The 17,056-nt window shown below is 49.8% G+C and overlaps 1 protein-coding gene across 1 annotated transcript; it reads left to right on the plus strand.

Moving 5' to 3' along the window:
- Positions 1 to 851: 851 nt before the first annotated feature.
- CLDN1 (claudin 1) lies at positions 852 to 12,579 on the plus strand. Its single transcript, XM_005237741.4, has 4 exons — positions 852 to 1,197; positions 9,331 to 9,495; positions 9,990 to 10,074; positions 10,567 to 12,579. Exons 1-4 carry the CDS (start codon positions 975 to 977, stop codon positions 10,727 to 10,729), a joined length of 636 nt encoding a protein of 211 aa, XP_005237798.1. The 5' UTR covers positions 852 to 974; the 3' UTR covers positions 10,730 to 12,579.
- Positions 12,580 to 17,056: the final 4,477 nt, after the last annotated feature.

Consider the following 17,056-nt stretch of genomic DNA (forward strand, 5'->3'; position numbering starts at 1 on the left):
TGGATAATGTTTGCTCAGCTGCCTCTTCGAAAGCCCTTTAAAATCATAGTGCTGATAATTTCCATGACTTCTCTATCGCTTCCTCTGCGGAAGTTTATTCCCACATGTCCCACAGACGGGCAGTGAGTCCCCCAGGTGGGAAGTGCCCCCCTGCTCTTGCAGTGGGGGGCACTGGGGTGAGCTGGGGAGGTGGGTCACGCACCCGCAGGACAGGTGGGACTGACACGGCCCCATCGCCACCTTTGCTGTCCCATGTGCTGGCTCAGGAGGGTGTCTTCACTGAAAAGGGGAGTTACAGCTCCGGCTGGGAAAGGACAGGCACAGGCAGCAAGAGCCAGGGCAGGTGGGGGTGCGCTCACGCTCTCAGGGCCCCCAAGCTCTAGAAGTGGGGGGACCCACGAGCACAGCCAGGGCACCCTTTGGCGGCGCCAAGACCTCCAAGGGTGCCAAAGAACCCTGTGGCACGCCCGTGGGGGACAGAAGGGACAGTCCCACCAGCCGTTTCTCCAGCCGCACGGAGGAGGAGAGCGGACCGCAGGGGCTGTGGGTCGGGGCGCTACCCCGAAGGAGGGGGGCACACCCCCAGCGTGTGTGAGTTGGGGGGGGCGGGCATTTTGCTGCCGCCCCCCTCACCCCGGGGGTGCCGAGATCCCCCCGACGCTGCAACCCAAGGAGGAAGGGGAGGGGAGGGGGGCAGCGGCAGCAGCCAGGGCGGCCCCCCCGGCTCCGTCGCGGAGGAAGGCGCGGGGGTGCGAGGGGCCGCGTCCCGCCGCGGAAAACCCCGCGGGGCGGGGCGGGTGCGCCGCCGGCAGGGGGCGCACTTTGCGCGGCTTTAAAACCTGCGCGGGGCGGTGCGCGGGCGGCAGTGCGGTGCGCGGAGCTGGGTGCGCTCTCTCGCTCCCCTCGCAGCGACCCTCCGCCGGCGCGGAGCAGCCCTCCCCCCCGCGCACCCCCCGGCCCGGCTCCGCGCAGACATGGCCAGCGGGGGACTGCAGCTGCTGGGCTTCGTGCTGGCCTTCCTGGGCTGGATCGGCATCATCATCAGCACCGCCATGCCCCAGTGGAAGATGGCATCCTACGCGGGGGACAACATCGTCACGGCCCAGGCGCTCTACGAGGGGCTGTGGATGTCGTGCGCCATGCAGAGCACGGGGCAGATCCAGTGCAAGGTGTACGACTCGCTGCTCAAGCTGGAGAGTAAGTCGGGGGTGCGGGGTGCGGGGCTGGCGTGCCCGTCCTGTCGGAGCTGGGGCTGGCGGTGCCCGTCCCGTCGGGGTTGTCCCCTCCGCTCTAAAGCCTCTCCGGTCGGGGCTGAGGGTACTAGTCCCGTAGGGTTCGTACCCCCCATGCTGGGGCTCGGGCTGAAGGACTGGGACTGCCAGACCTGTCGCGCTCCTCCCCAGCCCCCACCCCGCAGTGCCTGTCCCCCCGGGGTGCCATTGCTCTCGAGTCTCGAGGTGTCCGCCCCATCGGACCTGCGCCGTTTGTCCCTTCAGGTTGAAGGTGCAGGGCTCGAGGTCACCCATCTCTTTGGTGGCCCCTCGTCCTGTCGGGGCTCTTGGGGTTCCCCCGGTGGCTCTCCCAGCCGGGGCTGAAGGTGACTCCCGCGGTAACTGCCCTTCGGGGCACCCGGGGCTGTGTGGCGCCTGCTGAAGCGCATCCCGCGGCGGCGCTGCCTCCCGGGGCGCGGGGCACTGCCCGGGGGAGGGAGCCGAAGCCGTCCCGCAGCCCCCTGCCCGCACCACAGAAAACGTCCTGGGAAGGGAAGGGGCAGATCTTCCACGTGTGTTCGGGAACGCGCCGGGATTGCGAGCGAGAGCTTTTAGCTGTGGCAGCTGAGCAGGGGCTGCCTTCGCGGGGCACGGCTCTGCAAGGAGCGGTTTGTCAGCGGTGCTGAAGTGCTCTTTGCGAGCACGGAGCCTTTTCTTTATGCATTTGACTGTTCTGGGCTTTTGTTCTCTTGGAAAGTCGCTGCTACTCCCGTGGGGCTTTTAAGCAAAGGGCTGGCAGGTGAGCTGGACTCTCGCCCAGGTAGCGCTGGCTGCAGTTCTTAAGCAGACCGGTCCATCCAGGTAATCTCTAGGTCTCCTCTCTTGTCCTGGGACAGCGAAGCCATCTCATGCATGCAGGAGCTGCAGCCTGGCTTGCTGGGGTGCCACTCGGGGCGGTCACAGTGAGCCCCAGCGAGGGCTGCTTCTAGAGCACTGGAGATTTTAACTTTAAAAGAGGTTAAAGAAACCCTAGCCTTTCTCAGTATTCCTCCTCTTATCCCGAGTCCAGCGGTGTCCTGGAACACCTTCATTCCTCTCCCTCCCTAATTAATAAAATAATAATTACCACCTTATCCACCTTCTCTTTCCCAAAGGAGTGAGCAGGCAGTTTCACATAAACCGGGGGCCACGGGGAGTATCCCCGAGCTGGATTGCCACCAGCCCTGCCTGTGTCACGCCGGACTCCCGGGCCCCACCTTGCTTGGTAGCCCACACCGGTGACTCCCTCGCCCCGAGCACTCGTGGGCCCTGCAGCTGGCAGGGGTGCAAATTACTCCCTTCAGGAGCGCGGTGTGCCCACTTCGCACTAACCGGGGTGTAGGGCTGTGGGTAATGGGGGCTGGGCTAAGCACACGGTGCGGGGCGGTTTGAGCAGTAATTATGTCAGCTCAGCTTCGAGCCTCTTATCTCGCACTGGGGGTGGGGGGCGAAGATGCCAGCGGGGCTGAGGAATCTCCAGCCACCCTCTGGATGGGTTGTGAAAGGTGAATTGCCTCGGGGGCTGCGTGGCCTGCAGCCCCTTGTGCTGTAAATGAGACCTGCCCGCAGGATCGGGTGCAGAGCCTGGCTTAACAGCGCTCCCGAAAGCCTGGCCCATTCACGGCCGAGCGCTGGCAGCCACTGTGCCCCTCACCTTTGTCCTGCAAACAATGAGGGCCCCTCTCCTCCAGGGCTACGGGGGAGGGAGGTGTGAGGTGCCAGGGACCGAGACTGAGCTATTAGCAGCCTTTTTGTGCTCTTACTGGGCGCCTGGCCCTGCAGGGCACACTTGCCTGAAAATTCCCAGGAAGCCCAAGAAATGCAAGAATCACAGGGGATGTTCTCCTCCTTGGTACAGTCAGTAAGGGTTGGCTGAAGGACTCCTTGTTCTTTTGGTACCCCGGCTTGCTTAGGTTGTGCCTTTCCCACTTGAAAGCAGATGATACCTAGGGACATAGATTGTATCTGTTCTTTTCCCTGTCTGGTCTCCCTTCAAGATCTTGCAGCCACGGAGACTTAGGCATGGACCAGCCGTGCTGTTGCAGGTGGAGGTGCAAAAAAAAAAAAAAAAAACCAAAACAAAACCCCCCTGTTTATACCAAATTCAACAGCCACACCCTGGAACAGGTGCAGCTGTGCAGTAAGAGCTCCCTTACTGCATTCATTTATGTCATGGTGAAGGTGGTACAGCTATGTGGGCCAGAAACTTTCTGCCTGGCCACACTTCACTGCCAGAGCTTCAACGTGCCCTGAATGCTCTGAGCCACATGTCAGAGCCTCATGCACTGATGGGAGAGGCTCAGATCTGTAATTACTTTGTCCCTGTAGAAAGAACTGTGCCTCCTCACACCTGCAGTAATTCAAGGTTGTGGAAATGCTGGAAGGCTTAGCCAGAAAGCTCTTGGGTATTAGCTATTGCCATTCCTCTAGATGTGTTAGTGGTTGGTTGCTTGGGCTGATGCTGCATGTCAGAGATGGGGTTGGCACAAGCTGATGAGCGCTGTTAGCCAGCTAAGGGGCCTCCAGCTTCCCGTGTGGCCACACTGCTGGAGTGCACCCATGCTGGCACTTCTCCCGCAGCTGCGTTCAGCTGAGGGCTTATGTCAGTGCTCCTATTCAGGCAATAAAAAGGCTGCGTTTTGCTGGTTTACGTGAAAAGCAGTGCGTGGCCACACGCAGACATAGAGGCAACAAAAGCCACCCTTGCAACAAGGCTTTATTGCACAGCCTCAGCATTGTTCTTGTACCTCTCCAGCATCGTCCATAGAGCTTAGCTCAGCTTTGTGCTCCTCCAGGATCTCGGGGAGACCCTCAGACAGGAGGGAGAAGGGCTCCTGGTACCTGTCTCTGGAAGCTTTCAGCCCCATGTAACCATACTCTCCTGTTCAGAGCAGAGATTGTTCTGGGTCCTGTCTAGGCTGTTTTAGCTGAAGATACGCATTGCCCAGTTTGGGTTTGCTGGGAGAAGTTCTGTGCTTGAAACGAGCTGAGACTCATCTACCACTTCATCACCAGACCTAGTACATCCACAATGAGCCTTTGTGCCCTAGCCCAGAAAATAAACAAGGGTTTGAATGCCCTCTGGGTCAAACAGCATCACTGAAATATGAAGTCTTCCCTCCTACACCTTTACCAGCCTGGCTGAGCCTGTTTCAGGAGCTGGGGAAGAGGATATAGATGAGGGGAAGCAAGGGTTCACGTTCAGGTTGCTGCTGCTCTGTCATGGTGGTAAGGGAGTTGGGAGAGTGGCCCAGGGAGCGACAAAGCTATAGCACGAGGGACAAATATGTCCAAATAGGTTGTCACCTCTCCATCTGTAGATCTGGAGTAAGCAGGTAGAACCTGCTGGTATCTGTACTTTCATGTGGGTTAAGGGTTAATTTACTCCTGTGTTTCTCAATCCCTGTGCCTTCCTCATGAAAAATCATGATCAAGTGATAAAAGTCTCACTTGTGCTGCGCTTTGAGAAGGTAGAGGGTTACTTGGAATGCCACCCAGGCTGTTCCTGTGTGGTGCCGTGCTGTGCCTGCAAGAGGGGATGGGGAGTCTGTTGCAATACACTGGCTGTATTGCTCTACAAGCAGCTTCTAAGCAGCTTTAGTAGTTGGTGTTACTCTGTTACTAAATCTCCTGGTAAGTGAATTTCCAGGCTTTGTGGGAAAACAGGCTGCCCAGGTCTCCTCTGACCAGGAATCTGGAAATGGTGGTACAGTATGTTGCCTGTCTTACCAGCAAGCTTTCTCTGCTGCTTGAGTGACTGCACGGAACCTTTTTGCTATTTGTATTTGCTTTGGTATAGGCAAGAGTACAAGGCCACTGTCACCTACTGAACTTGCCTCTGTTGCACTGGATGTGTGTGCTGCCCAATTCCTCTGTACAGCCTTCTAGACCTGTGTGGAGGCAATTTGAAGGAGTGCAAACTGGAACATCTGATGGTGATGGGTGTGTGGGGTCTTTTCAGGGGCTGGTAAGGAGGCTGAAAGCTTACAAGCCATTAACAGGCATTTGGGTCGAGCCAGAATGCCTGCAAAGTGTGAGATGCTTGCTGGTGACCTCTGAAGCTGTTACTGCATGCTCAATCTTCAGTCCCTTGCCTGCTGCACAGAAATAACTTTCAAGCACCGGCAGGGCAGAACAGCAGCATCTCAGATCCCATATCCCTCCTTCCAGGAGACCCAGCTTTCATGAAACCCCTGTGAGAAGGCTTTGAAGGCTGCTGACTGACTTCTCTTGGAGGCAGACAGTGTGACATGCTTCCTATGCTACAGGGGTGCTTATAGCTCCTGGGGAAACTTCCCTTGCAGAGTTCAGAGGGAGCTGCACAGCACCTGTTTCACCTGTATTCTGTTGTCACTTGGTTGCATGGAGGCCCATGGGAAGGGAAGGAAAAGTCCATAGTTTAAACATAAGCAAGGCAGTCAATGAGCATCCCTATCAGAAAATGATCTGAACACGGAGCCATTACAGCAATTTTGCATTACAAACAGGTATTACAAAAAATCCTGTGGCACTTTCCCAACAGCTTTTTACAACGTAGATGACATAAGCAGAATAAATAAGGAAATGTGATGACAGAAAAATAACCTCAAACATACCCTGGTGAAGTCCTGGTTTTATAACTAAGCAGTTGCCAGCAGTTACTTCTGTGTCAGGTAATGATAGTTGTGGGTAGGGAAAAGTCTTATGTAGGCTTCAGATAAACTGCATCGTGTGGTTTGTGTCCAAACCCACCAAGAATTGTTTTGTTAGAGTTTTTAAAAAGTGGATTAATTATGTGAAACAAGTATGAGCTGCTGTGTCATTTTTGTGGACTGTACAGTATTTTATACCTTGCAGAATTCACATTTGTTATTAACCATCCTCAGTAGTTTTAAGCCTCTGTTCTTCAGTACTTTATGGTTTCTTGCAGTAGACTTTTCAGGCCAGGTCTCATTACTAACCAGCAATAAAAAGTCTTGGCTTCTGCGTGGTGTATGTTGAGAAAATACTGTTGCCATCTGATAGCTGTTGCTGGGTGCCAGGTGGGTTTGGTTTTTTTCCTCATGGGCTTCTGAGGCTGCTTGGGCTTTCCAACAGCTGTGGTGTATAGTGTGGGAGGCTACAAGCATTGCGCTACCTGTTCCTGTTGGTGAGACAGTTGCAGCAGCAAGGAGTGCAGGGGAAATCCTGTTTCTCTCTAACATCGTAGAGGTTGTAAAGTTAAATTGCTGTGGAGCACTTCTACTTGTTGGTAGCCAGTCCTGTTAAGCAGGTTAAGACAATACTATACTTGTATCATTTGGGATTTTTAAAGCACCTGGAAATGCCCATGTGAACAACAGAACTATTATTAAACTAGCTTTCTCAGCCTCTGGATGTGCAGCTTCCATTGACGACATGGCTGTTAACGTGTACATTATAACGAATAGCTTGTATGATGATTAACCACAGTCAAAGTACTGCACACATTGCAAAAGCAGTAGGAAGACAAAAGCGCTGTCTCCCAGCACATGCTGTATGCACAGGGCAGCCAGGCTGGGTGGAGGGGAGGTTGGTTGGCTAATACAGTCATGTCACAGTAAAACTTGGGATAAAGGGACAGTCTGTTCTACCAATGCTCCAACCCGTTTTTCTGTCCTACTACAAGTTTCCTAAGTGCTTCTGTCCTCTTACGCCATGGAGCTGTGTGTAAGGGAAGGGTGAGGACACCAGGAGATAGGTCCCTCCATATCTGTCACTGCAAATGGGTGGCCCTGGTAAAAGCTTACAGTGCTGCTTTTTGTACAGCTGCTTCTGCAAAGCACCAGTTAGTATTTGTACATCTTGAGATTTTTAGCAGGTTTCCTAGCTAGGTCTTCTGAGGTTGTAGAAACTTTGAGGCATCTTCCTTGCTTTGTCCCTTAGTACTGTGTTTGAAAGTGAGAGGTCTCTTCCCACCCTTACAACTAGCTTTCTAGTTGAGAACATATCCTATTTTCAGCTTCATTAAAAAAAACACCTTCAAAACCCTCTCCTACAAAGTAATGCCTTCTGCAGCAAGACTAAGTCTAACTTACTGTAGAGTTGACAAAAGAGGTTTGGTACCTCTGCAGAAAACGTCCTTTCCCATGCAAAGTATGAACTAGTGTTCAGTCATTTGCCTCTGCAAAGCTGCTGCTGTAATGCACAATTTAGCCTTAAATGTATGGTAGCTGGGTTGTTTGCCTGGGTGGTAACCTGTCAGCTGAAGTCTTTCTGAAAATTAGCATAACTTTTGTAAGCTAGAAATTATTTTTAGAGCATCACCTGACAACTGGAGATAAATCCATTAAAAATGTTTGGAAACTGCTATTGTGATTTGTGCTGAAGTGATAAACTGCTTTGGAAATGGGTTTCTACAATGGGTGCAGCAGATGGGTTTCGATGAACACCTGGCCGGTGGGGTGTGTCACCTTTCCCCTTTGGAGGAAGTGAGATGACATTTGGCCAAGCTGATAATGGGATTTTTCCTCAGAAAGCCAAGACTTCTTATGAAAGTGTGTCACTTCCTATTGCTCTGCATATTGCCTTTCTTATTGTATTGTTTAACTGCTCTCATAATCTATTTACAGAACCATGTGCGCGTAGGGGCAGATCCAGGTCTGGTTTAAAGCAGAAGTAGAGCCTGGTAGCCTGTTCTTGGTGTGAGTCACAAGAGTGTTCCTGCACGAGCGAGCGGTGCTGCGGGGCAAAGTGTAGTAGAGAAGCCGCAGAGGACAGGTGTGGGGCTGTGCTCCCCTCCTGGCCAGTATGGAATTGGGACTGCTGCCTGGGCTTGGAGCTGAGCCGGAGAACCTGCTGCTGCAGTGCAGGCTGCTGGGTGCTGACAGAGTTTGCAGGTGCTCCCTTGGTTGTAGGCTTCGGTGTGGCAGTTGCAGTTGCCCAGACTTGGAGTGCTTTGCAGAGCTCTGGCAGAGCGTGTCGGGGTGTGTTCCGAGGAGTGAGCTCCAGACTTGGCAGCAGATTCTGGTGATGCTTTGCAGAACTATACATGTGTTGCTGCTAGATAACCTTCTGTGACAGGGGACTTTTTTGCCTTGGTTACCACATGCTCCTGGGAGCTTGTTCCTTTGATTAACCAGCCCTGTTTGTTCCTAGATCTTAACAGGACTGCATGTGAAAATCCATGCTGTTCAAACGAACCTGATGTGCTAGGCAGTGACGCTCGGGCTCTTTCACCGCTATTCAGGTGTTTTGTCACCTGAGTTTTTTAGTAGTGATTTAATTTATATCGTTTTCCTTTGGCGTCAAGAATAGCTGATTTCAGTGGCTCACATACCTAGGGTTAAAGTGTGTGTGCCTTCACCTGAGTCAATATAAAACCAAACCTTGGATAAAAGTACATTGCGTCTGTCTGCTGAGAAGCCAGGCCAATACAACCCTTGCCTATGGGAGGCATCACCCCATGCTCCAATACTTGAAAAGTGCAAGAGGCTTCTTAAATGAAACATCTAAATGTCTTTGAGTCTAAGCTAAATATTTTAGGTTGAATTGTGTCCCATCATCCCCTGCATTTTTCACTTGGCTGGGAAAATCCTGTTTCTGTTGCAACTGTGTTTTTGTACCCTCTGGGACTCTGAGGATTTAGTACAAAAAATGCCGAAATTGTCACAGAGGTATTTGTTTAAAACACAGGTTTTGGAAGCTTTGAGCAATAAAGGGGCCTTGCTGTCTGCTGTGGGACTATTCATATGTATGCACTATTCATATTAAAACATGTGCTTGAATGCTTTGTCAAGGTAGAGCCTAAATCTGAATACTTCTTTTGATAAACAGATAGGTCCTTCCAATTGGGATTCAAATGATCAAGGAACAAAAGATGTCTGAGGGCAATTCCGAGGTCATTTCCTGCAAAAAGCTGCATGCCCTTGTTTGTCATGCATTTTAGAAGAGGCTGAGAGTCCTCTGATCCTGATGCCCGACAGTTTCTGGGAGCTTAAAGCTAAAAAGAAATGTCTTGCTTGGCGGTATACTGTGTGACAGGGAGCAGAGTGTTTTGACACATGATTACTGAGCCCAGTGATTTGAATTTCTATTTGTATCTTGTTTTCTTTGTGGTAACTCCAATCCTAATATCTTCTAGGCAGCCTGCAGGCCACTCGGGCTTTGATGGTGGCTGCAATACTCCTGGGACTTGTTGCTGTATTTGTTGCTGTGACTGGCATGAAATGCATGAAGTGCATGGAAGATGACCAGGTGAAGAAGATGCGGATGGCTGTTTTTGGTGGGGTGATCTTCATCATTTCAGGTTGGTAACATATTTAGTGTTAAATGTGCCATTTCCCAGATGGCATTTATCCTGCACAGGATGTGAAAGGATAGGGGATGGCTTGCTGTCATTGCTCCAAGAGCATTTGGGGCTGGGAATTCTCTAGCAGGCTCTAGCACGTAGCTGCTGGCTACCAGAGGTGTCAAATGGGTCTCTTGGCACTAACTAGCAGTATACTTTCTGTGTGGACTGCAGGCCTTCCATATGTGTTAGTAGAGCAGAGTTTGACCTGCTTCACTGAAAGACTGTCAGCAGTGTGGCTTTTGATGCTATGTAACTGTGGGTACTTGGATTTTATTGTTGGTTTCTTAATTTCTCTCTTGGCCAGCACTAAGTAACAGCTCAGAGCTTCCCAGGGCAGCAATAGCAGTGGCTCAGCATCATTCCAGATGCTGGTTCTGCTTCATGTAATTTTTTGCATTAAATTTGTTGATTTTTCTTAAGTCATGACATTGTGTTCCCTTCATTGACAGGTTTGGCAGCACTGGTGGCCACATCATGGTACGGCAACAGAGTGGCTCGGGCCTTTTATGACCCTTTTACTCCTGTCAACACCAGGTACTGACCCAGTTGATATAACACTATCGTATAGTATGAAAATGCTCACAGGGCTTAGTTTTGCATAGCAGTAGCTCAAAACAAAGGAAGGAGTTCTCAGCTGGCTGCGTTGGCTTCAAACTGTGCAGAAAGAGCATTAGGACCAGATCTCATCATCCATGTGGCTCTTAAGTCTCGGCTTTTTTTTAAGGCAGCATCACTGCCAGAGACCTAACTGATGTGACTTACGCAATTTCCCCCCACTAAATGCTTCAGGCCCGGTTTGCACAGAGCCTGGCCCCACCGCCTCTGTGCGGGGTGACCTAAAGGACTGGACTATCGCAGTGAGCAAAGCTCTGGGCTTTGAGGGGCAGCAGGGTCTCGGGCTGCTTCAAACTGCTGCCTTGCAGGAAGCCACTTCCATCCCAGTTTCAGCTCCCTTCTGCTTTGTACGAACATGGTAATCCAGAGGTATTACTTGTATATTCACTTTCTTCCTTCTTTCTCCCCCAGATTTGAGTTTGGATCAGCTCTCTTCATCGGCTGGGCAGCTGCTTCTCTGGCCATGCTGGGGGGGGCCTTCCTCTGCTGCTCCTGTCCACGGAGAGAAACTTCATATCCACCCAGCCGAGGCTACCCAAAAAATGCCCCCTCCACAGGGAAGGATTATGTATAATGAAACAAAGAAGAGGAGCCACCAGCACTGGTAGTGAGAGCATTTTGGAGAGGACACTACAATGCCACTGTCCTGAGCAGAGTTCAGACTCTAGGTTCTGCCTTCCTCTTCTCCCAAAAATGTGTATATTTTTGTAATCCTCTTTGCTACTGGACATAACTTCTCCCTTCTCTCCCAGCCCATGGAGGGAGGCTAGCCTAGGTTCGTAGGTATTGCCACTGGAAAGATGAAACCTCCAAGCTTGGGTTAAGTTTAGTATTTGGGAGTAAAAGGGAAAATGATACTGTTTTTTAGATGGATGTTGGTGCTTTTTTTTTTTTTAGTTTTTTAAAAAATAGATGGTAACAATTCAGTCCCATATCCCAGTAAGTTAGAGCCCAGTGTGGTGTGTGCGTGTAGAAATTAAAGGAACATATATACAAAGTGATGAAACCAATAGCTTAAGGGGAAACATAATTTTAAGGAAAAGGCTTTACATGTAGGAATGTTTGAAGAGATCTAAAGTGCTTTTGTACTGTCCTACTGGCATAATCTTCAGCACCCTCCTTTCTGTGCAGATGGGCATGACAAAGGGTCAGGCACAACTAAATTACTGTGACTTAAATTGAAATCCCTAACTGTCCATGCACATGTTGTTGACCAACAGCAGATGTGTAGGGTGGTGACCGCACAAGTTAGCGGACTCCCAAAGTAGCTGCAGGTTTCCCTGGTGCCAGGGAAGAGCTCAAGAAAAATGATTGCCTTCTGTTTTCGCTGGGTGTCTCTGGCAGGGCTGTTGCTGCTGTTCCTTAGACACCGAGTGCTGCTGCCAGTGACTGTTTCCCTGTGTTCCCAGCATAGTACCTAACTGAGCTTGAAGCTTTATCCTCTTGTGTGTTACAAGCCACCTTTTAACATTCTCCTTTTTCCTTGAGTCTTTCTCATTTGGGCTTAGTTACTGATTTCAGTTTGCCTTAAGCAGCTAAATGTGCTGAACCAAATTGAATGCACTGCCACTCCCTGATGTTTCCCCAAGGATACCTCACACGCTGCCATTTGATCCTGTCTTTTCTTGTAAACACTTTCAGTGATGATATGAAGGCAAATTCCAAGGAAACTGACCCAAAGGTTATGGCATTTTGTTGTAATCCAAGCTCACCAAAGAGGAAGAAACTAGCATTTTAAAGATAAAGCCATCCTTGCATATTAAGTCATATCTTAAAAAAAATAAAAATCAAAAATGCAGCTCATCAAAGGTTCTCATGCCTTTGTCTGAAACACCAAGTCAGTCACTTGGTGTCTGACTAACACTGGTTGAGGCTGTCCAGAGATAAGTCTTGTAATTCCTAGAAAGGAGGTGGTACCAGTTTTCCAAAGCTCAACCTTGCTCTTTCTACAGAAGGAAACTACTTGCTTCAGACCAGGCTTTACAATTACATATGTGCTCAGAGGCATCAGACTTCTTGCTTTCCTTCTGTAGAGAGGGAGAGAGCCTCTGTGGCTGAGCTGTGTACAGCCATGGTGTTGGCGGGTTGTATAAGCATTGTACCTCTGTTTGACCTGACTCTGCAACATAAATCAAAGTTACTAAAAGAAACCAACCAGAGCATTTGCTTCAGGCTTGAATTGATATTGGCCTGTACTTGGAGCTGGGTCATGTGGCTTTCACGTCTCCATGGGGAACTGTTGCCTGTGTACAGCAGCTGCCTCGGGAGACCTTGTCTTAAGAGGTGGCAGCTCAGGTCATGTTAAAGAGCTGCTGAAGTCTGTGCTTTTGTATTTGCATTAACCCTGAGCCAGGGAGCAGATGCTTGTATTGGGAACTTGTATAAAGTGTTTAAACAATTTCAATAAATGGACTTTTTTTTTTTTTAAGGAAAACTTGACTCTATTACTTAATTTCTTGGTTTTGAGCAGAACTTGCATAGTGTGTATGGAAGAGAAGACTGGGGCTTGAGCTGTTGGGAGCCTGCCTGCCAGGATGGAGCTTGTTTAGCTGTGTGTATCTACAGCAGACATAGGTGGGGACAGATCTGCAGTGAGTCAGGCAGTTGTGGCCTCTGGCAGAAACTCACCCAGTAATCTGCTATGATTGCAGCCCAGGAACCAGAAGGTCTGCTCCTCCGCGAGGCAGGCTGCGCCCTGGGTGGAGCAGGAAGGGGCAGGGGGAAAGCAGATGGCTCCCTTGCAGGGGAGTGGGAGCTGGAGGAATGGGGAAGGGATGGGGTGTGGAGCCACGGTGCTCCCAGGAGAGATGCTCTGTGTTTCAGCAGCGCTTTGCTCTCTGTAGCTTTCTATGGGGTAGGGTATGTGCAGGCTGTGGCTATCTGCATGAGATGCTCTGCCTCCAGAGCAGGAAGAGACCTGCTGATTTATGTCTTTTCTTGAACTATTAATATGCAATTCCTTCACACTTCTGGGTTAACAGGATCATGAAAAGATGGGCTGTGAGAGGATTCGTCTCATATTAAAGCCCCTTTGGGAGGGTACTGCGTTTCTTCCAGCTGTGACAATGAGCATAACCAGTCAGGCCAGGTAGAGAATGGTTCCAGCTGTGGATGATCTCTTCGGACCTGCTCTGATACCTCCACAGGACAGCAAGGCTCTATTCCCCCTTCTACCTACCCTGAAAAAACTTTTTCCATTCACCAGGGCTCTTGTGTTCATCCCTTTCATATTTTTTTAAGTACATGTGATGAGAAGCAAACTTTATTTAAAACATTTTCTTAAGCTCAGTCAAGGAGCTGCAGCCTCTGTTCCCTCACTCTCCAAGGGCTGTTTGCTTTTGTAATTACAAACAAAAGGAATAGAGCTAATTAGGCCTTGTAAAGCTGGCACAGCAAAACAGCCAGGCATGTGGCTGGCTGAGGGAGCTTGCAGTGCCTGGAGCAGACTGGTTGCCTGGCATAGTTTGGGGTCTATGGTCATTCTTATTCCAACCTGTCAATTAGTCAAGAATTTCCATTGAGATTAATTTTTTCCCATGTTTTCGTGCTCACTCCCTCTTCAAGGACTTTTGCAAGTTCCACTCTGAAGTTTCCTGGGCAGAATGAGGGAGGAAAGCAATCCCACCTACAAAATGGTCAGTAGGACTTCCTGGCTGCTGGCAAAACTGGGCTGTTGCGGGAGACAGATCTGTGTGTGAGGCTGGCAGAGAGGAAGGAGCCAGAGGGTAGCTTGCTTGTTTGCTATACTTTTAACTTGACAAAATTCACAGCCAAACTTCTATTTGGATTGGGCTTGCGGGTTGCTAGCAGGCTGGTTGGAAAGCCATGGGTGAAGTTTGGGGGTAAATGTAATCTCATGGCTCATGATCCTAATTCCTGTCTGGTGGTGACAAGGGGCAGTATCTCTTGGAGGGCTGACATCTCAAGAGATGCCCCTGACCCTGCTTGGGAGGGTGTTTTTCAATCTTTATCCCCTGCCTTTCTTGCCTAATCATGTAATTCTACTTAGTCATGTTTTCTACAGCCCTTTGGCCATCTCTGCCGTAGGTTGCATAGAAGAGGAGTAACATGGGTTGAAAGCTGGGGGAGAGTTTCCCACTGGATTTCAGTCCTTGCATGTGACTGACATTCCTGCTGCTAAAGCCATCTTGCAATGAAACGATGGCATTTGTCTGTACAGACAATGAGAACTTTGACAGCTTCTTGGCGTCTTCTTCTACACCATACTTACTCACATGGTGCCAGAGCTGTGTATACTATGTGGGGAGCTTCACTGTCAGTGGGACTTACATGCTTATTCATATTGCTTAGATATTTCAAAGTAGTAAGAGAGCTCAAGATTTGGAATAGCATCAGCCTGTTGGATTTCTTAGCTTCTCCAACTCAGTAATTTTAAGAAACCATCTATGCTAATGCCTTTATCAGATTCAGCTTCTGATTTACATGAGCTTCTTACAATAAATCTGCCTTTGTTTTCTGTACTGATCTAGGCACATGAATTGTATCGAAGCACTGAAAACTCTGACAATGGAGATCCCAGAAATAACCAATAGAACTGGTGACAGCTGGTGATAAGAAATGTTTGGGAAATATTCATACAAGCTCAGAATCTTTTTAATATAAGGCAGAAGCACAAATAACAGCATTACTAAGGGAACAAAGTTAATGCAGCACTTCTGCTTAAGAGCAAACTGCAGAAATGCCATCAACCTTCCTGAAATTGCTCAAATGTAGTGGATTTACAAATATAGATGAGTGATGAGACTGAAAGAGCCTTTGTCCTGAGCATGGAGACACAGAGTAACTGGGGCAGCCAGTGAATTAACAGTGATGTAAAACCCTCTGTGTTTTCACAAGGGGCTTCTAGAAGATGCCAACAGCAGCAGCATCTTCCAGGATCTTACACCTGTGTCTCCCCGAAAAGGCATTCCGCCAAGTCAGCTCTCTGCACAGTGGCAGGGCTGCAGTCAGATCTTGCAGTGTAAGACCTTGCAAGTGGCCAGAGTCCTGCCAGTAAGTAGCACCCATGTGCACGAGTGCCATCAGGATTCCTCCCCCACAATGTGGTTTGCCCACCACTTTAGCACCCACCGAGGGGCAGAGGAGACATGACACTGCTGGTGTCATGCAGAGCAGAGAGCTGCCGGTGGGTTCCCTCCCTCCGTGCCCACGGGAACAGCTGCCCTGAGACAAGATGAAGGGTTGCAGACCTTGCCATCTTGGAACTTGGATCTCTTTACTTGCATTCCCAGCGGGAGCTTATACTGCCTGTGACTGCATTTTTGTCTGCTCTTCCTGAGGCTTTTCATTCCTCCTTCCCCTTCAAGCTGCTTGAGTCTTACTACTTACACCCCATTTGCGAGGGTTTTGCCTCTCAGAAAGTCTCTCTAAACTTTCCGTGAGCCCCATCGCTACAGTCAAGAAAAAGTCCCCTTCTCAGCTACTCTGCTTAGATGTCTCTGCAGGGGCCCCAGAGGAATGGGACTGCCGGTCACAGACCTGGCTCAGGTGCACTCATTTTCCAGAAGGTGCTGCAGTTTACCCCAGCAGCCAGATGCACCACAACGATGTGTTTCAGACGGGGCTTTGCACCCAACTGGGCAACTGATCTGAACTTTGCAAACAGGACCTTTGATTGCAACACAAACAGCATTGCAAGGATTTCCTCATTCTCCCCCTTCATTATGCTCTTCATTCATCCAATCCCACTGGTTCTTCAGTTTGCCTGGTTGCTTTTTCCCTGCTTCTAGAAGTCCAGCCTGTAACAAGGAGCTTGCTTTTCTATAGCACGATGCTTTTGACCCTGTCTACAGTCCCCGCAGAAGTCCTGCATGCTATGGCATCTGCATCACTGTGCAGAAAGGGAAAAACACTCCTTTGTTGAGCCTCGTGTTCAATTGGAAAACATCCCAACTCCTACAGCTTTTCCAGAAAAGCCCTGCCTGGATTCCTAGCATACTGCGTCAGGGACTTGGTGTTTCTAGGATCTACATTTCCTACAGAGATGTGCTGCAGACACTAGGAGCCCCCCACCATGGGAACCTGTGGGTGCTTCTGCTTTGCTGCCACAGGGGCTGCAAGCAGCCACCAGCTAGTGGGTCCTGCCTGTGTTGGGGGCTGAGCACTGGGCAACCCATCCATGGGTTTGCCTTGAGGCACTGAAACTGCCCTCTGCTCCTGGCTGGTTCATCATCCAGGCCCAGAAGCAGCTTTCATGTCAGAAGCCTGAAATTTGATGTTGAGTTTACCATATTAAGGTATTTTTGTGTGTTTGGGTTTTGCCTTGCTTTGAAACTGGGCTCTGATCCCCTCCTGCCCTTCTTCTCTGCAGTTGCCCAGGTCCTCCCTCCTCCTTGAGGATGGTCTTTTCCAAATGCCTTGCATCACCAGGTCCATCTGAGCATACCAGGCTGTTCCTGACCAGTACAGCCGAGGCTGCGTTAGGTGGGCTGGTGGCACATTCTGGCACATTGCACATTCTGGCATAAGTTCCCGTTCTTACCATGATATTTTTGTACTTCACCTACTGCAACATCAAATACCATACCTGCAAAAGGTGCATCACTGGCTCTTGTCCAGGAAGGTGAAGGATGTGACTGATGTAAGAACTGCATTTTCACATCACCATCTCATCACAGTTAAGGATTTCCACCTGCATTGCCAGCAAGGATCCCCACGACTGAGGAGTACAAAGACAGCCTTTGCCAACGCCCTATACTTTGCAGATGGCTTTTAATGAAAAAAAAAAAAGAGAAAAAAAAAAAAAAGAAGAAAAATAAGGTTGAGAAAGAAGCTGTCCTGCAGGAGGCTGAGAGAGAAAAACAACACAGACTAGCTAGTGCCAAGCTTTCCTACTTCCCAGGCTCCTAGGAAATACCCAGCTATGTGAGCTTCCTAGTGC

The sequence above is a fragment of the Falco peregrinus genome, chromosome 12 (genome assembly GCF_023634155.1).
Source record: "Falco peregrinus isolate bFalPer1 chromosome 12, bFalPer1.pri, whole genome shotgun sequence".
In the NCBI taxonomy this organism is placed as follows: domain Eukaryota; kingdom Metazoa; phylum Chordata; class Aves; order Falconiformes; family Falconidae; genus Falco; species Falco peregrinus.